Below are 23126 nucleotides of genomic sequence, written 5' to 3' on the forward strand. Positions count from 1 at the left end.
GTGCCCTCAGGACCTTGACAAAAACAAAAAAACCAATGCCGAGGAACAGGTCATCCTATTCTACAAACTCCTCTGTGTCAAGTAAACACATTAGTCCTCTCACAGTGCCTCACTTTGCTTTTGTGATTTTAACGGACAAAATATTACGGGGAGCTTTTCCTCGGTTTATTCTACCATTACTCACATAGACAGCTATAAAAAAAACATTCAGCGGTGAAGCACACGGCAGTGATCCACCACCTGGGTGGCTAATCCCCTCTTATCCCTTTTCATTGCCATACATTTGCACCAGTTGAGTGAAAGTTAAGCCTGGCAATCATTACTATAAATCATCCCGCCGGTGGTTTTCGACAATGGCCGCACATTTTGAGCAAAGGCCTCTGCAAATGGGGACATTTCTATCCGTGTTTGCAGCTGTCTCTGCGGATCCACCACACATCATCTCACACACACACACACTGTTCACATGCGAGTAAGTGGCAGGTGGGCCGAGGAGTGTCTGTGTGTGTGTTCCAGTGTTCAGGATGCTCCATGGGGAGCATATCGTACATAATGCATAATGTGTCGCAAACCTCTGTCTCTGCTTGCTGGGTCAGAGTGACAGCAACATCTTACACCCGACCATTTTTTTTCCATGTCATGATGACACCAAAGGCTGACAGACATGCTCCTATTGGTGCCATTAGTATAATAATAATAATAATGATAATAATGGCAAACGACTAGCTGACGAATCCACTGTTCTGTGTGTTTTCATTTTTGGCCTTTTTTCTGTTTCTTTCCAATCATTTTGTGATTTTTTTTTTTTAAACAAGAGACACACTGCTCTTTTTCAATAAACTCCAATAGTGTCAGACATTCTTATGGTCACATCTCACATCGTTTGTCAACTCTAAATCAGTGACATCATCAGCAGTCGTCAAAGGTAACTGCAGAACATCAAGAGGTGAATCACAAAGACTGCAGCTTTGCAGCAGCATCGTCGTGCAAATATTCAAATATTTTAACCAGAGATAAGAAAATCAACTTTATTTTATGTTTACAACATGGACCTTGAACAACATGACATCATACTTTTTAGAGTGTGTCCAGAGGACGAAAGTCCAAATATATCAAGTCTCCAGTGTTAAGAGAACAGCACACAAATAGGAACAATGTCTTAAATTACGTGTGTGTGTTATTTTTGTGCAACATATTAACCACGACCAGGCATCTGGTCTGACGTCTTCTGATTTTAAAAACCCTTTGCAGAGTTTAGTGCGTTTTCTCCAGCGAAACATGACACTGGTCAACACTAGATGGCGCCAGCTCCAAACAAATCAACACAGACAGCTGAGGCGACGGAGTGAATCACAGTGAATCGTTAGATTTTATGCACATATTTGTTTTAATACTTGTAACACAACCACGTGAGGGTCCATCGAATGTGTGACAATTAACATTTGCTTTCATTTGGAGCTTTTTCGTGTGCTCACTGCTCACATTACCATAGACCAAAGCTACTGTTAAAACTCCAGAAACCGCGACTTTTGGCTTGTTCCTATGTTTATAGAACAGCTGATCAACTTCCCCCATATTGTTTCACAAACCATTGACAAGTGTAGTTTAGTAATTAGATATTTTAGTACAGATATTTAAACAACTGCACATTAGCTATTTTTTTCCTGCTTGTAATCAATTACCATTAAAGGACCAGTCACACTGTGGGGATGCTATAAGATTATACATATATATTATATAATCATTATATATAATTATTAAATGATGGCTACAAACCTCTAAACTGAAGACAAATGACATTCAGTGGCTTTAGGAAGACAGACCCCTCACCTTTGCACACTTTTCTGGGTTGTAGGCTTCATTGTAAACTGATACATTTTGTGCTAAAAGTGCAGGACAAAAATAAAAAAGACACAAATTAAACCAACTCTGATCTAATCGTGATGTCATACACAACATTAGGGGGAAAACGTTTCCTGATTGCAGGTCATTGTACGGGTTTGCTGTATAAACTCTCCTCCTCCTTCCACAACTCTGGTCTGTGTTTAGTGAACACGGGGCTCCGGGTTTCCTTCCCAGCGCGTCTCGGCCCGGGTGGAGCTTCTAAATGATAGTGGTTTCCTGCCGAAGCCTCAGTCAAATTTAAAGCACGTGGGGTTATTTCTGAGACATACTTTACTTCCAGCATGGGCTTGAGCTTGTTTCTGCTTTGCTAAGTGTAAAACATGAACATATAGAAATTTAGCCTTTATTTGCTATATAACACTTAATACATTTATGAGAACACACTATATTATTTATAACTCCAGCTCCATACATAACAACAATTACAACCTCACATGAAGACATATGTTACATTAATATACACACAAACACTGCGTATAAATGCTAAACCGCGCCAAAGCTTAAACTGGAGACTGCAGGTGTTTGTGCTGAGCAGGCGACAAGAAAACTAATAAATATACATAAGCAGAGTTTACAAGCAGTAAATATATTTTTAGGACTTCCAATGCTTCCTTGCTCCCCTCCAATAGTTCCTCTCATCCATGTAGCTGCTTCCTTCCTTCCTTTCATTCACTCAGACAAAAGACTAGTAAATGTGGCAGATATCATCACACCGGAAAACGTGTGTGTGTATGTGTGTGTGTGACAGCACCTGGCAGCGGTTTCGGTATGATGACATGCAGCTGGTGTTACTGGCTCGAAGCCTCAGCTGCCACTTGGGCTTCACTGTGTACGTACTGATATCTCTGTGGGGACCGATTTTAGTTTAAAAGCATTGTATTGAGGACACTTCTAGGTAATGAGGACATTTCGGTTGTTCAAAAGACTTCGTGAAGGTTCGAGTTGTTTTTAGGATAAGGGTTGGGGTCAGTTAGCCGTTAAGTCATAATGCTTAAGGTTTGGATTAGGGGCTGGGGAGTCGACAAAGGTCCTCACAAGAGTAGAAAAAGGTTTTCAAATGTGAGGACGACTTCTCTTATTTAATATTTTCACATGCGTTAGGATTTAATGATGTTATCTCAGTGTTGTTTACCTTTATCCGTTGTAAGAAACCCAATTTTATTCGGCCACCTTCCTAAAGTTTGTGTTCCATCCACTCTTTATCTGTCACCACTTATCACGTTCAAGGTCACGGGGGGCTGGAGCCCCCCACCGAAAGGTCAGAGGACCCATGGACCACAAACGTCTTAAGTTAATGTTCATATTTCTTGGGAAAAATAGCGAAGTAAACGACACACAATGACCTCTAAAAAGCAAAAATGCAGACTGGTTAAAATATGATCGACTATGCAAAAGCGACCATGAAATGGCTGTAAGCAAAGCAAAAGAAAAAACAAAAAGCCAAATAACTAAATCCAGACAAAAGACAGAGTAAACATTGACTAAACAGGGACACAAAATGACAAACAGGAGGCTTAAAGTGATTACAAATAGACACTAAAGTAGTGGAAACAAACACATAAATAAACAGAAATGTGCACAGAACGACTGAAAAAACAAACACAACAATAACAAAAAAACAGACACGAAATATCTAAGATAGACGACACATCGACTAAATGTACACAATGATTGTAAATAGACCCAAATTAACAAAATAACCCAGAACCACTAAAAACAGAAACAGAATGACTGAACAAACAAAGTAACTGAAACGAGACACGAAATGAACTGAAGTTTGAGCCACAGTGACTTAGAAAACAGACTGAAAAAGAAACAGAACGACTGAAAAATGACTCCCTGCCTTCTGCATCTGCACCCGACTAAAAACCCAAACATTACACTTTTACGTGTTGATGAACCAAAAACAATGGAAGCACCAACACTTTTATGTTTGTATTTCCTTTCCCTAGTGAGAGACTTGAGCTGAGGTGGGGACTTCTGTCCACCAGGCCCCAACTCTCTAATGGTCTGAGTGATAGGAAGCAGAGAGTGACTGAGGTCAGAGGTCGGCAGTATTAAGGGGAGAGTGCAGGGAACCCAGACTAGACCTCACGTTTGATGCCACATGTTGCTCGTGCTCCAGATGTTGTTACACAGTCGTTCAGTGACATAAGAACATGAAGTGTGTCCACCTCAAGGATGGACTAGGACATAAAGGGCCCCCAGATACAGACCCAGGGCTGACAAAGGTGGCATGTTCAAACTAATGTAAGCAGTGCAAGAACGTGTGTTGGAAACAAATTCTGATCCTCCAGCAGCTGTTTCTTTAAATGTAAATGTCCCCGTTACAACTGAGTGCAAATGTGTTTTCCAGTTCCACGGCTTGTAAACAGGAAGCGCGTCCACGCCGCAAAGTCCTTCGGGCGCGAAGGACTCATGTGGCACCAAGTTTTCCAGTTACAAGGCTCCTCCCTCTGGGACGGACCAAGTCCAAATTATCCCTGCGAGACTTTGTGGATGTTTCATTTCATCGGCGGCGTCCTCCGTTAGTAAAGTTCAGCTTAAGTAAACGCATAACGAGGGGCAGGTTCTGCAGCTGCAACTTCGTCCTGCACTGAGAAACTTCCCAACATCAAGTGAACCACCAGTACTGGCCAAGGGACCGGAAGTTGTGCAGAACATTCTTCAAAATAAAGGCCTAAGTGAAGTGAACGTGACAAGGTCCTGAAATTAGGATCAGTATTTTTTTTTTCTGTGACCGAATAAAATATTTGAAGACTAAGTTGTTGTTGAACTATTTTCTGTGCGTGAACAAACTGACTGGTCGGTTTGGCTCTAAAGAGAAACCAGTTCACATTAAACCAGGTATTGAGAACTCAAGTCACAAACAGATAGGATGTGGGATGGACAAGTGAATTGGCCTGCTGGGGCCAGGGTGAGGGGCCCGGGGCATCAGGGGGGCCTCAAACCATCAAAGTGTGATGCAAAATGTTCTCAAAGTGACACAACATTTCCACAAATGCAGAGAAACAACACAATGTTTTGCCAAATGAGCACAAGCAAACGCACAAATGACCAAAAGGTGGAAAAAAGAGCACAGAGATGCAAACTACAAGCAGCTTTAAAGATACGAGACAAGTGCATAATGTCATGAAAAGACATAAATAACAGTAAAGACCAAACCCATCAACCAAAACCATCCAAAAACGAAGTAGCAATGGGCACAATGATGCAAAACCATCATACAGAGAGGAATTTTATTTTGAAAATTGCAAAGGAAGTGGCATTGTGTTGTCGCGCGTGTCTGTGGAGGAAACTTTTCTCCAGGGGGAGCGCTCCTCCTCCTCCTCCTCCTCCTCCTACTCCTCCTCGTCTCCACGCTCCCGACGTGCAGCCGCTCCAGCAGGACACTTTTCAGAGGACAAGCCGCGTCTCGAAGTCCCCCACCACCACGACCCACCTCCTCCCAGGTTTCTGTTCTCCTTACGGACCCGTTGCTTCTCGTCCCCGCTCCTCTGCCACTCTTCACCGGGACCAGCAGCGGGCACAGCGCGGGGATGGAGCGGGTCCGCTGAAGAAGCTGGAAGCGCAACAAGAGTCTGGTCCGTTGGCTCCTCCGGTTCTCCCACCCCCGCTGAGCGAGAGCCTGTCCACGCCTCTGTGGCCATGGGCTGCGGCTTGAGGAAGCTGGAAGACCCGGAGGACAGCAGCCCCGGGAAAATCTACTCCACCTTGAAGAGACCACAAGTGGAGAGCAAAGCCGACACAGTGTACGAGTATGTGCTGCTGGACTTCAGTTTGGAAGGTAGGACGTGGAGAATTTTCTTCCTGTCCCTTCTTTGATAAATCGATTAGTTTCGTTGACTAAAAATGTCAGAATATGGGGAATATGTTGGTAATAAAACCCACGAGCCACAAACCTCAGATGTTCAATTTACTCTCAAAAATGAAATGTCCACAGACCGAGCAAGCATCATAATCACTGCAACGGCCAATATAAGTTGCTTAGTAGTTTTCTCTTGTTCAACTAATCGATTAATTGTTCCATCTTCCAGCACCTCATACTCTACACAAAGGGCGATGTAACCCTTTGTTTAGGAACAATCGTTAATTAACCGATTGGTTGTCGTTGATTAACCGATTAGTCGATAGACAGTAAATGAAATCGGTCAAAGCTGTAACAATCAGTGGATTGATTGATGATTTGATCTACGGAGGAAAAAAAAGAGAAACTGTTTGGAATTTTGTGCATCTTTTTATGAAAGCGTCAAACATTTGCAGGTTCCAGCTGCTCATGTGACATAAATGTTAGTAGACAGAAGTAGTAGAACTTATTTGAAAGATGTTGTGATGCATTGTGGGAAACGTGACAAAGTGCATTAGTCACAAAATGATTAATCGATTGACCTAGAAGAAAGAAAGCGGCAGCATTCTTAGAGCAAACCTTCCACACATTATCCAGTCTTTGCGTTTTTAAATGGAATATATTTGCATGCTGGTCAAACTATTTTGATAATTCAATAATATAGTTGTTTTTTTTTTAAAAGCAAATATATGCTGTTCATACTGCTGTGGCTCCGGCTTCATCGGTGTGAGGATTCATTCATAGTGAAAACAATGCAGTTGCTTGTTTTGCAGAACAAGCGACTGACTGATTAATCGGTTACTTCATCGACAGAGAAGTGTAGATTCGTCACTGGCCATTTGTATAGATATCTTCATTGTAAACCTGATTAATCAGTCGGTTATTCTGGCTGTAATGGGTTTTTCTCAAACACTGGTCTTATAAGAACCCAAAGTGTTCAGTTTTACGATGGCCCTGAGAAAACCCAAAAACATTGCTTCCGGGGGCATTTTCTTCACTTTTAGGCTCAAATGATTGATTGCAGTAATAGTCGCTGAATCTTTTTTGATCAATCAACTAATCATTCTCAGCCAATGTAATATAAAGTATTGTTTTGACTAAACATCCCTATGCGTCTTTTTGTGTTACTGGTCATAAATAGCAGACAGACGCCCAACTGTACGGCCAAATGGGGAGCAGTTAGCGTTCGGTTTTCTTTTAAAGCCCTTTTTAAAATTGTTGCCAGACACACGGGCGTATGTAGCCGTGGACTTTTCCTAGCAACAGGGCTCTTCGCTCAGCCTATCTGGAAATAGGTCACACGAGGTTTTGTCCTGCCCTTGCTGGTAAACTGTCTTCCTTCAGCACACATGCGCACACACACGGTGTGGTAGGCGTTTGCGGGAGAATGCAGGAAAACCCACCCGCTGGGATACGGAGTCTACTTTGAACATGTTTGATAATCTCAGATGGCAGAGACGACTGCCATTTTTTTTCTTTTTTCTTTTTTTTCCAATAGTAATCCCTTCGTCTGGTCTTCGGACCGGCTGTTTTGACTGTGACCTATTTGGAAGGAAGTGGTGATTAAGTTGTGAATGGGTGCCTAAGCATGTAAACAGCAGGCCGCCACAGTAATGAATCATGGAGGAAAGTGCGGATTTTCCAAATTAGGGGCGACGGGGGAAGTATGGATCCTGCCTGCTAATGACATCAAGATTGGGCAACGTTCGGCCAATAGTTTTTTTCCCTGTGGACCATTGTCTCTGCGTCTACTGACGATTTTGTCCACAAAATGTCAGAAAATAGTTAAAATGAATATAGTTGCGACGTCTAAAGCCGCAAGTCTTCAAACAGGCTGAAAGGGTGTCACCGTGTGTATCCATCATCACACAACAACCCCGTGTGACAGGGTTGCCATGCATGCTGGGAAATACTAATAAAAGACGACTACTTTAAGGCAGCCTTCTAGTTATGGACATATCCCAAAAATAAAGCTGCTCCCAGCTCATAGAAATTGTAGACAAGCAACAAATTGGTACTGGGAGCTGGATGTGCTTTCAGATTGTCAACAACTTTCTATCATTCATTGTACTGGATTAGTTGCCTACAAAAGTTTGAAAACTGAGAAAATGTGCAGCACGTGTTCTCAGAGTCCAAGGTGTCCAACAGTCCAACAGTCTGCAGGGATATTTGGGGAAAGCAGAGGGACAGCACCTCCAAAAGTCTGGGAGGAGCATCAGTGTTGTAGAAAATACAAATAATATTGTGCTTTAAAAACTGCTGCTGCACGAGATTTTATTTGAGTCAGTCGTCAGCATGGAGTCATGAGTTCTGCTCTCAGACTTCTAAATACAGTGCGTCAATACAGGGTGTGTGCGTGTGTGTTTGTGTGTGTGCATGAGTAATACATCCACTTTAAACAAACAGTTCACACCAGTAATCAGCACACACCTCCAAGGCTTCTGCATGCGATCAGTGGTTAACTCATCCCCGGGTACAAACCTCAGAACGTCGTCCAAGTAGTTGGAAAGATCGGTCTTTTCCGTTTGTGAACAGGAGACACACGTGTCAAATGATGCCCGACAAATGATATATTCTCTGGTGCGGTCGCTGGTTGTTTGCGTCCTTCACTACCTCGAACTGTGTCTGGAGCCACTGGATCCTTAGTAGATGTTCAGTGCACAGCGTCATGTTTGGGACTGGATCACCCAGAGTTGCATTTTGCGAGACAAGTGGAGACAAATCCAAACACACTAACTACACTTTTGTGGTGTAATTAAATGCTGTAAATGCACAATTAAAGTGGGGGCTGTTGGTCATTGAGGATTTGTGCGACTGTGTGATCTGACTTGAAATCCGTGAACGCTCCCTAATTGGCACAGCTAAAAATAAAGGCCAGCGATTGCAGTGCAGCCTGGTGGAGAGCAGACGCATTAGTTATTGTTTGAAATCTGTGCCTCTAAATGCTCATTTTCCGGACTGTGAGCCAGATTCAAACTGCCTACATCTTCCCTTTGACCAAGTCTGCTGGCAGAATCCGCTTTCCACTTGGAACCATCTCTGTGGTGGACAGGATATTTGATGTTCTCCCAGATTTGCTCAGTGCTCACACCTCCCAGATGGAGCAAAAATGTGTTAAACAATCGCCTCGGGTGGTGTTTGGAAATATCTGGGCGTGACTGGACTAATATCAGGGGTGGAGGAATGATTTGATCCTTTACTTCCGTAGAACTACTAACGCCACAATGTTTTTGACTCGTATTTAATGAACTCTTTCGTTGCTAAAAGCCTGTTGCGTAAAGTTACAGGGGGCATAAAAAGGAAAAACTATGGATTAATGCACTAATTCCTTTACTGCAACAGCATCATTAAGAATGGAATCAAATAGAGCAGCGCAGGTTTCCAGACCCTATAGCCATCCCCTGATTTCTGACCGGTTGGAGGTGTTCGTGATGCTGGATTGAGAAGTAAAATTTAGTTATTATGCTTTTGTTCAGATCAAAAAGGAGTTGCCCAAGGTAACGCTGCAGCTCTTTGAAGTCATTGTCTTTTAAAAAAAAAAAAAAAAAAAAACAGTTAATGGGCAAAACCAACTTTAACTTGTGCATTGAGCTTTTAATTTTTAACGGAGGAAGTGAGACTTTACATTTTTAGGCCATTAACATCACATCTGGCAGTACATTCCTGAGCAGCACCTGGCCTGCAGATGCCGTACAGTCGAGCACGAGTTAACGGAAGTCATTGTTGAATCTCGTTGAACTTCTCCGACATGGTTTTGTTGAGGCGAGTGTCACCACCCGTATCACCTTGGTCCTATCATGGCTCCTGATGAATCTCTAAAGCTGCCGAGTGTCTGACCACTAGTGATGAGACATGAAGCGCCGTAGACACAGAAAGTCTTAAGGCATCATCACCACCCTGCTCCACCTTCCTTTGGCCTCCACGAGAAGGGTTGATGCGTTTCTGGGACACAGAGCGAGAGTCACACTTTCTTCCTCTCATTAAAGCTGGGATGCGGAAACACACACACACACACACACACCAGTCTCCTGTGAATCTCCCAGTTCTGTGCCCAGTAGCTGCTGCGCTCCCAGTCAGCTTGGCCTTGTTTCACTCTGACTGAGAGGACGGTGGACGTGGGGCCTGGTGCCAGAGGCAGCCAATCAAAGGACCTAGTGGCTAATACTTTCCCGAGCTGAAAGCTCTATATATAGTGTTTACTGTACGCTGTGTATAGCCTGTGTGTGTGTGTGTGTTTGGTTTTTTGTGTGAGCAAGAAAGCATGTGGACGTCTTTATGGTTATTGATCTCACAGTGCAAACTGCTCATTGCACTTTTTATGTTGCCTGCAGTAAACGGCCTCCACGTTGAGTTTGGCACTGTTTTTAAAAATCCGACGGCGCATGAAGCAGCACAACTGAGGGCTTCAAACTGCACCATAAGGACTCAACTATTTACGTGTCTCTGAACTCACTCGTTAGCAAACTGTAACATTTGTTTCATTGTTTCCATTTTAATTGCACGAGTCGCACCACGTTAACACGGTGACTAGATGTGGGGATGTAATGTTTCACAAGTGCTAGAATTTCTAGACAACACCTGGAATCATGTGAAGATATGTGTCGTTTTTACGGATTTCTTTACATTTTACAGCGAAAAACAATTCAAAGGAAGACAAACGATACAGGAAATAATAAAATGTGGGTTGAATCCCGTGAGAGATGGTGGCTGATTTGTTCAGAGGCGGTTTGACCGATCTAGGCCACAGTCCACTGTCTGCCAGCCTTTATTATTTCCAGGGATGAGTGCAGTTGTCTGTAATCTCTTTCTAATCTGGGAATCGAATGGACCATGTTGGATTATTGTGGATTAAGTTGGTATTTTGAATATTAAATTCAGAGGAGGTTTGAAGGGCAGTGCAAGACAGGACAAACCTGGAAAACTATAGTCAGGGATCAGGGTTAAGTGCCTCCCTAATCATTTACATCACCTCACATTTAATGCTTTAATTTATATATTACTATCAGGGGCAGTGGTGTTTATGTTGTTAGGGATGTCCTGATACCACTTTTCCCCAGTACAAGTACTGAGTACAAGTACTGTACCTCCATTTCAGTACTCGCCGATATCGAGTATTTATACAAGTGGTACAATGGTTTTGCTTCTGACATGAATTAAGCAGGAAAATCCTCATCGATACATTACAGAGGGGAGGTTCTTCTGTCAAAACAAATATGGCGGCAACCAGGGATTAATAATTGAGCAACCTTTGCACAGACAACATGGACAGCAGGGTCCATAAAGGTAAAAGAACTTTGTAAAACAAAGTGAACTTCAGGTAACATTCTAGTTATGAAACCTTGTGTCAGTCGCAAAACGTTGAACGTTTTTAAATACTCTTGAGAAACATGAGTAGGACTTAAGCACAGCTTACTTTGCATTTGGATTTACTTAAAACCTCTCTAATCCACAGGCATTTTCCACCTGTGGTCTGGTACCTTAGACGTTGTGCAAGTACCCGAGGATCATCCCTAAGTACTGTGATGGACAGGGGTCGGCATAGGGAAAGTTTAATGATCCACTGTGTCCACCACTGTCTTTACCTTCCTTACAGATTCAGGGAGATTTTTTTTAATATTCTGATTATCAGTAAACATGTAGTATAATATACAGTAAAATGTCGAGCAATTATTCTAATGCTAATTCTTTAATTAATTAATTAAATTTTGACTCAGATCCTAAGTTGTTCTGTTTAGTGTCGTAACTGAGAAAGAACTGCATCAAATACTGACGTAGAAGGATGTGACAACCGTAAATATCTGGCCACGTTGCTTAAAAATTAAAGCTAACAGAAGACTTGTCGATGAACGTTCTTTCATTTATCATTTATTTCATTTACACTTGGGTGGCTGTAGCTCAGTTGGTAAGGTAGGTAACCATAGACCACAGGGTCAGTGGTTCGATCCCTGCTCCTGTCTACAAGTCAAAGTGTCCTTGGGCAAGACACTAAACCCCAAGTTGCTCCCGGTGGGTCAGGTGAGCACCTTGCATGGCAGCCACCGCGATCGGTGTGTGAATGGGTGAATGGGAATCAACATGGTAAAGCGCTTTGGATAAAAGCGACTATTTCCCATTTATTTATCGAGTGATCCTTGCAGCTCTAAAGCAGATTTGCTTCCCCTGGAGCTGGATGTGTCACGTTTGCTGACACGTCAGCCCCACTCGACTAATTTGCAGACTTACTATCACAAGAACGCTTCTTCATGCCGAGTGTAAATGATGTGAAAGTACCGGTAATGCATCCTCTTACAGAGTGTGTTGGGATAGTGAACGCATCGCCCTCCTTGTTGCCAGGCAGCTTTGTCCCCTTCACACCTTTTCAGCTCCTTATTCACACATCATAAAATCCATCTTGTAGCCTCCTCCTTCCTCTCTCCTTCACCTCCCATTTTCCCAGCTCTGTCACCCCTCTCTGTGCCTTCAGTTGTTGCTCAACTCCTCTTCAACACCCAAACCCACCCTCCAGTCCCCTCCTTTTTTAACCTCCCCTGCCCTCCCTTTTTGTCTGTCCTCCTCCCTGTTTTTTTTTCTTCTACACAGCCCTGAACAGAGGCCTCAGTGTGCAGGTTGTCAGGGCTAAGTGGCAGCAGGGTGGGAGGGGGTGTGAGGACTGAAAGCATGGGAGGAAAAGGCTGCAACAAAAGCTTTGGAGGCGTGTGTGTGTGTGTGTGTGTGTGTGTGTGTGAAACAGTGGGTCTAGAAACTAGCAACAATGTTTCAAGCTCCAATAACTCGTAGCTGCACTTAGATATTTATTGTTTTTATTTTATAACTAAGTGCAAATGTCCATCATCCATGGACAGTTGGAAGTCTGGACACAGACATGCAGACTTTCCCCAGCGGGAGACAATGTGACCACATTGTTATTAGTCACCGTAGTCATTTTGGAGACATTTTGCTTCTGTTTTTCGATGCCTTGTTGTTTTTCATCCATTTGTGGTAGTTTTGTATCTCTGTGGTTGTTTTTTTACCCTTTTGTAGTCGTTGTTCTTCTGTTCTTTACCTCGTTGTGGTCGTTGTGTATCTCTGTGGTTGTTTTGAGGTCTCATTGTTTTTAGCATCTTTTTTCTGCTTGTTTGTAGCTCTTTGTGGTTGTTCTGCACCTTTTAGACATTTTGAAACTGCTGGCTCCATGCGTCTCCATTGTTTCTTGTTGGAAAGTCAGTCACTTTTGATATTTAACAAACCAACTATTGCCAATTATAGCCGCTTCTGTCTCCCTGGCACCAGAGGTCATTGGGCCTTTACCTCTGGTCCTGCTCATGGTCCTCCAGGGGGCCATAAATTGCAGCCTGGTTGTCTGCTTTTTTATTTTATGGTGTAACTCTCCAGACACTGCTAGTGATCCGTGTTTAACTTCACCGACTCTGGTTTGTCCTCCACTGGAAAGGTTGTTTAAAGTTGCATGTTCATAGTGAGGCATCACTTTCCTCCACCAGCTGCAACATGGAAGCCCATGTTAAATTTACATTCACCTCAAGCGTTTGGAGAGGGGTTTAAACCCGCAGGAATGCCTGCAAACTGTAGCCGTGTTTGCCCAGCCCCTGCTTTAGTGGCTTCATTGAGGTTCTGGTGGGCTTTAGTCTCATAATGGAGCCAGGCCGACAGCCCATTCAGAGGCTGCACTGATCTCTACTGTGTGCTGGTCTCCCCGAGCTCTGGGGTGCTCGTGAGAATGTGGGGGGTTGTGTTGAGGAATTTGTGGGGTTTCTCACGCACACACTTTCTCTTTTTCACCGTCTCAATCCCAATTTTTCTCATTTAATGGTGCATCTAGAATAAACCATTGGGTGTGTTGGAAATGCTTTAAATTGACTTTTTGTGTGTGTGTGTGTGTGTGTGTGTGTGTGTGTGTGTGTGTGTGTGTGTGTGTGTGTGTGTGTGTGTGTGTGTGTGTGTGTGTGTGTGTGTGTGTGTGTGTGTGGTGGGGGGGCACAAAGCCAAACCTCCCTGTGAACAGCCACTCTTTGTGGACACAGGAAGTATGGTGATAGTCACAGGGATTTCCAGCCAGGGTTTGAAGAAAAATGGCCAAAGACTTCAGCAAGAACACAAACAACTCGTCAACACTGACTGTACTCATTACACTGCTGATTGGAGACGGGAGCAAAAGAAATAAACTGAAAGGAGAGTTAAGAATAACAATGATGTAAAAGTGTATAGGCTTAAAGCAGGCTTCAACAAAGTGCATGTGAGACAGAGAGATAACTGTTAAACACAATAAATACAATATGAAAGCATGCAACTATTTAAAAACTAGTAAAATAAGGGAATGTTTTAGCCAAGGATTGTTAAAAAAAATAAAAAACAAGAGACTTCAATCCCATTATTGTTCAACCCCATATTACTCATTAGTGGCTCACAGTGGGTGATTTCAGGTTAAAGGTTTTATTATGTTTTTGGGTTGCTCTTAAATCTGTGTACTGTTCCAATTTTTGTGAGAGTAATCTTTTCCAGAACACCTTAAGTTTTTATAAATTTGGCTCAAACATCACCTTGGACTCGACGATCAACTGATTAGATTTTAGTGGTTAAAAGAAAAAGTCACTGTGGCCAACGCATCCACTTGGATGAACTGATTAGAAAGCGAGTCTAGGACAGACGAGTATGCCAACTGCAACTTGACTGCAAGAGACTTTTAACTGGGAGGTGATAATTCTAGTATTGCGTTGGGTTTAGATAACATACTATCAAGCTCGGATCCTACAAGCGAGTAAAAATGAAAAGCTAAGAGTTGGGACTGAAAACAATATTAGTTTCTGCCCTATAATAATCAGCTACACACAAAAAAAACCCCACCACAGCAGTATAACAACTACACTCTGCGCCTCAGAGCCACACCTTTTGCTGGGCCTCAGCAGTCTCAACCACGCCACACGCCACCACAGCTGGAGAAACGGCTCCGAAAGTATAGATATCCCGGAGTTTGTCTTTGTGCATCTATAAATTCTTTACGTAAAAATGTGGTAAACCCATGTTTCCTAAAACGTTTCTTTTTTTAGCCCAGACTGAGCCGACATGAGTATCTGAAAAGTCTCAGACTGAGCTGGGGACATTTTTAGCCCCCAGATCAAGGGTATCTTGGACATTTCTGTTTTATACACTGTACAATTTGTTTTCGTATGTAGGAGGTTTTAATAAATGGTTCCATGTGAGGTTTTACTAAAACTGCATCAACAGTGAGAGTTTTTACTAGTGGGATACAATACGTAACGGAAATTAATATAAATAGCTATAAAATAGTAATAGTTATTAAACAGTATATATTACTGGTGTAAGCAGCGATTTTGTGTTCGTGCTGTTCGTCTCCACAGAAGGTCCACAGGGGAAGTCATTAAAGGGGACGGAAAAGAGAACTTTCCCACACGGCAGATAGGATGATGATGATTTGTATTTTGTTAGGTTCCTGTTGGATGTTGTTGATTTGTATTCTGCTGCCATGCTGAAGTGACAGAAAATGTTTTAGTGCTCATAACACTGGTTTTGTTTGTTTGTAACGTGAACGATGAGGGAAATTGAAAAACGTCGGTGACAGTTTTATACACTGGCTAAAATGTTTGGCTAATTTTTTATTTTTTTTTTTGCCGACCCTCTTCTCTGTGCCTGCAGGCAGCCGTCCCACTGTGCAGTATGTGGCTTCGCTCTCCGATCTGCCTCAGGCCCTGCAGCCTTACTACACGCAAGGCTACGTCCTGGCCGCGCTGCATCCCATCATCTTGTCTGTGGGCCGAACACGCTCGCTGCCCTTCAGCCTCCTCTACCGCGCCATCCTGACCCGCCCTAGACCAAGGTACATGAATCCCTTAACCCTTTTTTCCCCCCTAAAGGCTAATAAAGCTTGATGTACATGAGCTGCGTGCGACTCTCACTGCCACACGCTCACCATCATACTGTCTAGTAAATGGATAAATCATAGATGAAGTCGGCTGCATAGTCTAATAAAGCTCACGTGGGAGGAGGAGGAGGTGGCATTGGTGGTTGGGGACTACTGGTTAGAAATCCCCCCAACAACAGGGGTCCCACAGCAGCCAATGGAGACGGAGCCTCTCTTAGGTTTGATAGGTCGAGTTACCGTATCCATGATGATGATTTCAGAACCTGGCAATGACAGTAGAGGTGAATTATGCTTTCCTTTTTATTCACTATAAATTGCCCATGTTGTTGTTTACTCTGTGTGTAATTGCTTAGACAGTAGCCACCTCCCATTGAGCCTATGAATGATTAACGTGTTAGTGTCTGTGAACTGTGAACCCTGCAGGTTTGCTGCCGCTAACCCACTAACTCCCCACTGACCTTAACAAAAAAAACCAAAAAAAAACAACTGGTGAGACGCTATTTCTGCTGAGCTCATCTCTTCTCTGTGTGTCTTTTCAGCAAGCAGACGGCGCCCATGTGCCACAGCGTGCCGATGTTGAGGGTGGAGGAGTGGCCGTTACCTGGCGACTCCCTGACGAGCGACACTGTCCGAGCGCTCATCGACAGGGTCAGTCCCACTGTGATATTTACTGCGTCATGGTTCCCACCCGTATTCTGGTTGTATGCTTTGCGCGCACCATCCTGGTTGCAGAAACAAATCAGAAACCGTGTTTTAGGCCTTGCAGGGGTATCAGTCAGTGGCTGCGTCAACACTCAGATGAAATGTCCTTACAGGATAATTTTGGATATTTAAAAAGAAAAAAATGTATTTTCAACAAATCTTTATACAGGTACTAAAACCAAATCAAACTATTATAATATATATATAATATATTTCCTCTACTCACTTTTAGGGTCAGTTCGTCTGCAGCCAGGATTAGCTTGTTCATCTGTGCTGGAGACCTTTTGTTACATTAGCTAGACACACTGATCCACCAGGTGACCAGGTTAATCTTTAAAAACGCCACTTTTCTTGAATTGTTTCCTATTTTAAGATGAAAACATCTGTCTTTCTTTCCTAAAACTGAACTTTTCCAAATGTGGCAAATTTGGAAAGTTTAACTTTTTGCTCTCTTCAGATAAACTTTTTTTTAAGTTTTAAACTTTTTGATTTGAAAAACAAAAATCAAAAACACAGACGTGTCTTGTGTCATTGAGACACATGACACATCTGTGTGTCTTGTGTCTTCTGTGTGGCAGAAGTGTAAAACACCTGAACTGGCAGCACAATATTTGTTGTCACTGGACACATTCTACAAAGTGACAAATGTACCATAGTTAACAGCTTGTTGCACTGCAACATGTTCTCATAAAGCCTGATCCCAACAGGCTGCATGGTGGAAGCACAACATTCTAAGTGGCACTTTAAGTCTTAGTTTATTATTATAGTTAATCCCCCACAGAGTTAAAAAGTGACGTGTGGTTTTTCGGGCAGGTCAACAGCAGTGCTCGAGGAGGCGTTCGGTTTGTCGGCTCGGTCCTCCAGCAGGTGAGCGGGATCACCAATGGCAGGGTTCACAGTCCCAGGAGGGGGTGTCGCTCTCCTCCGCGCACTCCTCCTCGTACCCCGCCTGGAGACAGAGAGCTGGAGGAAAACACTTATGGTCCAGGTGAGATATACTCTGCACATGTTGGTGTCACCAGCAGACAGATTGGTTTTAGTTTGTTTCCTTTGTCTTACCTTCTGTCAGACTTGAGGTTGCTGGTCTTCTTCCACTCCTGGGCTCCGGGCTGTGCTCCTCTGGACTCCCTGGCCTGTCAGTACCACCAGGGGGCGCTCTCCATGCGTGTTTCCAGGAAGGGCCAGGTGGTGAGCGCCCTGGAGGCTGACTGGCTGGAGCTGACCGCTGCCTACTACCGGAAAGGCTGGTCGTTGGTGGACTCCTTCGTCTACTGGGACACACCAAAAGGTAGGTGTGGGGTCCGATGGTTTGCTGTTCTTCACTGCTCTCTGAAAAATCCCTGTTGCAACAGTGCAGAGTGAAGATATTAATTATTAACCCATTGATATGTGCATCTATCCTTTTATTGAATCCTAACCAATTATTTCTGTTGTGGTGAAAACATTTAGAGCTACAGGCCAAAAAGCTATTTAAATTGCATGAACCTTTTCTTTTCAAAAAAGCTGGTTTAGAAAATGTGTATTTATTATTGTTACAAAAATAATGCAGTATGGAGGAATAATGACCTAATGCTAACTTGCAGGTGATTTTCTCAGTTAATTAGATTATTGTTATTAAAATACAAGAACTCAGAATCTTCTTTACATCAATCCAAGTGGAAAAAAAAGTAGAAAAACAGACATTTCATAGAGAAGGTCCAAAGGCCTCGTGGAAACTGATGTTATTCTTTGCCCGTTTTTGTCTTTCCGAGTTTAAAAACATGAATCACACAAACACAGAAAAATCAGTCGCTTCCTGTTTTGTCTCCTCTTTCCCACTGCATCTATATTTAGAGCATCTTCCTGACCTTTCAGACCTCACTTCCAGTTCCTCTGCAGAGGAGCAAATATACACATCATCCGTAGCCTAATGCAATATGATGATACAATGATGTGCACATTTTCTTAATCAGACTTTTAGCAGGGTAACATTTCAGTGCAGGACAGGTTTGTCCGCTGTGTTTAACTAAGGGCGTGATTACTTTCTCCACTGACAGGCAGCAAGAACGAGAACCCTCCACACCGCACTCCTTCCACACATGGGAAAACACACACAGAGCTCAACCTATTTCTAATAACTGGGTCATTATCAGCTCAATGACATCCTCCAACTGACATGTTTCCCCTCCAGAGGCTTAAAGCACTAAAAAGATGTGCTGTGTATCACTTAATTGCCCCCTTACTGTTTGATTTGAGCACAAGATTGGTTTTTTTTTGCACACGTCACTGTGAAGGATTGTGTTTCAGGTGAGCCGGTGCCCAGATCTTTGGAAGGGCTGTTTGTGTATGAAGAGAGAAGCACGTCTCCCCCGGCCAACGACACCATTGTCGTGGAGCAGTGGACGGTCATCGAGGTCGGTAACGGACTCGGTAACCTTCCGAGAAAATCGACATAATGGGAAAATAAATGCATGCTGAACGGAGAAGGCAGAGTGACAGAGCCAGTACGGCCAAGTTACAAGAACACAATGTCACTTTTAGCCAGTCGCCTGAGGCTGTGCACATATGTTATGTCCACAAACACATTAGCTGAAACCTGCAATTGAAAAATGAACAGGAACAACGGCAGCCGTGAGATTGTTTGTGAGGTGAACGTGTTTTGTTTGTGTTTACGTCCAGGGATCCGACGTAAAAACGGACTACGGGCCCCTCCTTCACACTCTGGCTGAGTTTGGTTGGCTGCTCACCTGTGTGCTGCCCACACCCATCATCCGTCACGACAGGTGTGTTCTTGACAAACACTAGTTACTAATTCAGTCCATTATGTATTGATTTAAAGTCCTGTTTCGCAAACTAACTCTTCTGTGTGTGTGTGCAGTGATGGTAATCTGGCCACGAAGCAGGTTGTGTTTCTGCAGAGGCCGGTCAGAAGTCAGGCAGCTGGGCAACAGAGGAACCAGGTGAGAGGACATTTATACCTAATCTTACACCAAAAATAAACCAGTTTTTGCAGCTCTCTCTCAAATTTAGTAATTAAGAGCATTATAACAAAGACAACTACTAAGACATGATATTATACCGCTGAACGGGGTTGAATTTTCCAATTAAATGTAACAGTCAAGGGTGAACTTCACAGAAGTTTTCAACTTTTACTTCCTATGTTTTTAGTTTGGGGTGTAAACTTCCCTCTGCCTTCCGTATTATTGTTATTATTATTAAAACATCTATGTGGACATAACTGGGAGTAGTTTACACATCGGATGATGTCATCTGGAGGAGTTCTGGGGGAAAAGCACCAAAGCACCTGTCACCTGGAGGTGTTTTCAGGTGAAGGCGGAGAAATCTTTGAATATAGTGGAGGCAGAGGACTGACTGGGAAAACAATGTGACAATTCAGTTTGGGCCACTCCGCTTTAGAGAGATTCATAGAAAGTTCCACCCCATTCAGTGTCTACACAACAAGTTTACTGCTGGAGTTTAATTCCGCTGCTGCAGGATGTTACGCAGTGGAGCCGTTATTAAATGAAGCCGACCAATAGTCAGGCTCCAATTGTAACACGGCGTTTAAACTGTGCCAAAAAGGTTTTTGGTTAGATCTCTTCGGCAACATCAAGACTGTCACATTTTTAGGAGTATTTGATGAGTAACAGTATATTTAGTCACAATGACTGACTGAAAGATGGAACGATGATACTGCACCCTGGTGCACAAAGTCAAAACTGCAGTTGACTTGCGGTTCCAATGCTTACATACCGATTACAAAAGAGAGTTTTGATTCAGGTTGGATCATCTTGAGGTCAAAACGTTAAAAAAACAGACCATCAGGAAACTTATCGCTCTTATCTCTTCAGAATTGTACCATGAAATATGTTTGTGTATGTTTAAAATGCACAGTTTAAAGGTTCCTCCTCTTAATGACATAAAGGGACATGTACTCTTTGAGCACCTTCCTCGGTTGTCTTGAGAGGGTCATCACCCTGGGGAGGTTGTAGTATCCATTTCTAACAAAGACCCCTAAACATGCCTGAGAAAGTCCAAGTGTAGTGACGGTGACAAGACAAAATTCACTTGAGTTAAGTGTGAAAGCATCTTTTCCCTGCAGTCATGGCGTGAAATTGGATCTAATGCCCGTTTGTGTCTCCAGGCTGTCTCTGTCCACAGCGACGTGACCAGTCGCTCTGTAAGTCGCACTGTCAGCAGCCCAGTCCCTCCAGAGGAGCTCTCCCCTATTGCAGGAGGCATCGTGGGCTTCCCAGTGTTTGGAGGGGGGTACCCCAGTGCCCTGTCCCACCTGGAGGAAGGTGCCTTTGAGCAGGAAGAGGGGAAGGCTGAGGTCACCTGCATGTAAGCAGGGATGCTGATGGATTCACGTGCAACAAAGTTCACGTTTGGTAATATGTTGTTGCATTTCTGAAGAGGTTTTCCAAGAAAAACATGTCGTCTGCAGAGTCCATCAGTCATCGCTTCCCCTTTTAAGAGACTTTGCCGAAGAACTCAGCACTTTTGTATTGTTTAAAAATAAGCCATAATGAAGTTTTATTTACGGGGGGGGGGGGGTCTGCTGCATGTCCCAAATTTTATAGATACACAAACAATAAGTCCACAGAAGACAGTGTGGACGTACTTAAATCCACTTTAGTCACTGTTAAATTGGTTTAGGTGCTCGTGTGGAATTGTTACAGCATTATAAAGCACATTGTGGAAACGACACTGGTATTGAGAGGAGGGAACTGGGCTCTACTTTATCTTTTAACCCGAATGACTGGTGGCTGGGATTCCTTCACAGCTTCGGAGAATTATTGCTATTTGATCCCCTCATCTTTCCTTTTTAAATTTTTAAATGTAAATATCACAACATTTTAACACCTTTGCACGAACCTGCTCCTCATTTACACGTGAAGACAGGTGGAATATAACCTGCAGTAGGATGTGAAGATCCATCAGTATCTGCAGGCTGACACAGGTTCACCTAAATGCAAAGGAGCCCACACACCCTCCCTCCTGAACTTGTTTGGCTGGTGTCATCTCATTATCATTCTGGAAATGAATGTGACTCACCGGGCATATGTTTTAAAGTATTATCGAATATTTGGCAGCAGTGGTGTACATGCTTTTGTCTTCTGTCAAAACTGCTGCTTGTTTTACTACAACTTGTATGGTACTGCGAGTCCTGGTCCCAGAGAAAAGCTGATTACACTTTAGCAGAGAGGAGGCAGTTAACCAAACTTATACATAGAGTTTGTGTATTTTTGTTTGGGGTTTTTTTGGGCGGATGCACTTTTTCTTTATACATGAAGTCACTTTTCTTGCACGCTTTCCTATGAGAAGCTGGGATTAGTCAATTTTTACCTAAATTGTTCCTAATAATTTTCTGTCAATCAAATTATCATTTCAGTTTGAGTAATTGTTTGGTTACTGGGCGTCTTCACAATGCTGATGAAATCACGTGTTTCGACCAAAATATCAAAAAGGTCAACATTTTTTTTTTTTTTTAGTTTATACCCAGGGAATTTTAATTTTTTGCAAAAGAAAGGAAGGCGGCGAACAGGTTGGTTTCGGAAAGGCACACGTGGTTAACTACACTACCTCAGTTAAAATGCAGCTCGCAGTATTTTTTTCTGAGCTTCTTTTGTGGGACCTTCCAGGCCTGTCTCCCACTAAGCAGGGGTCCATCTCAGGGCTTGGTACTGGCGACACATCACCTGTGTTCTCTGCAATGGATAAAGTTATTCTATTACAACTATGACAATTGTGTTACATTTAAACGGGAAACTCCAGCAATGTTTTACAAGTCTTATGTAAACAGCTTAAAAAAAAACGTTGTTGTGGTTTCATTTTACTGGTCCATACGTTACTATTTATTTCCAAATTATATCCTCCAAGAGGTTTAGGGCGGCAGTGGCTGCCCGGTTTGCACCCTGCTCTTCCTGACCACATGTCACGTGTCCCTGGATTTGAAAAACAAACACGTCCTCTAAGAAGTTTCCTGGAAAAACAATGAATTTGGTGCTAGTTACTGTTAAAATAATGGGTGAGGAGTTGGTACATTGTTATTACTAAATGCTAAGCCAGCAACACCCTTGAGTCTCGGAACACAGCAGAAGAAATAATTTATAATAAGGAAATGTGTCTAGAAATACTCAGCATAACCCCAGAACCAAGTTTCCAATAATTTATAGTAATAAATATTTATTGGCTTTTAAAGACAGTAATTTATTTCTCAGAAACTCACATAGACGTCAATGATCAACTGAACTAACTAACCTGAGAACTTTGGTACCAGGCTACGTTGGTCTCTCCAGGAAACTTAATCGGAAATAACAAAATGCAAATGATAAATTGGTAAGGGCTCTTTTATTGCAATAAAAATTTTGTTGTTTTTTTTGTTTAAGAGAAAACCATGTTATTGTATATAGTTTGTGGGTGGGGACACACCAAGCTGACCGGCAGCCCGTGTTAGTCCTTATAGTGCATCTGTTGGTCTAGTCCTTGCAGCGTGCCCCGCACCATTGGTCAGAGGTGAACTACTGGTGGCGACGTCCTTTTGTCCAATTTGACACGTTAAATCCGCGGTGGCCTGTCGGTGAAAGACAGTCTATGCACAAGAAGAGATCTCAGAACAATTTGTAACTTCATATTAGGCATATTTACAATTAGAGGTGGATACAAACCATCTGTGGTGACTGAGAATGATCAGACCCGGGAGCAATAAAAAAAAACAACTAAAAACCAACAACACTCCATCACAGACTGTGTATTTCTAATTGAGAATACGTCTAATACATTACAAATTGTATTGGTGACATTAATAATGTGGTC

General features: G+C 42.9%; 1 protein-coding gene across 1 annotated transcript; it reads left to right on the plus strand.

The window, feature by feature from the left end:
• The first annotated feature begins 5235 nt into the window (after positions 1–5235).
• Positions 5236–23003, plus strand: rftn2 (raftlin family member 2). Its single transcript, XM_067516813.1, has 9 exons — positions 5236–5692; positions 15401–15581; positions 16166–16274; positions 17142–17316; positions 17398–17616; positions 18615–18721; positions 18987–19090; positions 19186–19267; positions 20452–23003. Exons 1-9 carry the CDS (start codon positions 5554–5556, stop codon positions 20653–20655), a joined length of 1320 nt encoding a protein of 439 aa, XP_067372914.1. The 5' UTR covers positions 5236–5553; the 3' UTR covers positions 20656–23003.
• Positions 23004–23126: the final 123 nt, after the last annotated feature.

The sequence above is a fragment of the Channa argus genome, chromosome 9, assembly GCF_033026475.1.
Source record: "Channa argus isolate prfri chromosome 9, Channa argus male v1.0, whole genome shotgun sequence".
In the NCBI taxonomy this organism is placed as follows: Eukaryota; Metazoa; Chordata; class Actinopteri; order Anabantiformes; family Channidae; genus Channa; species Channa argus.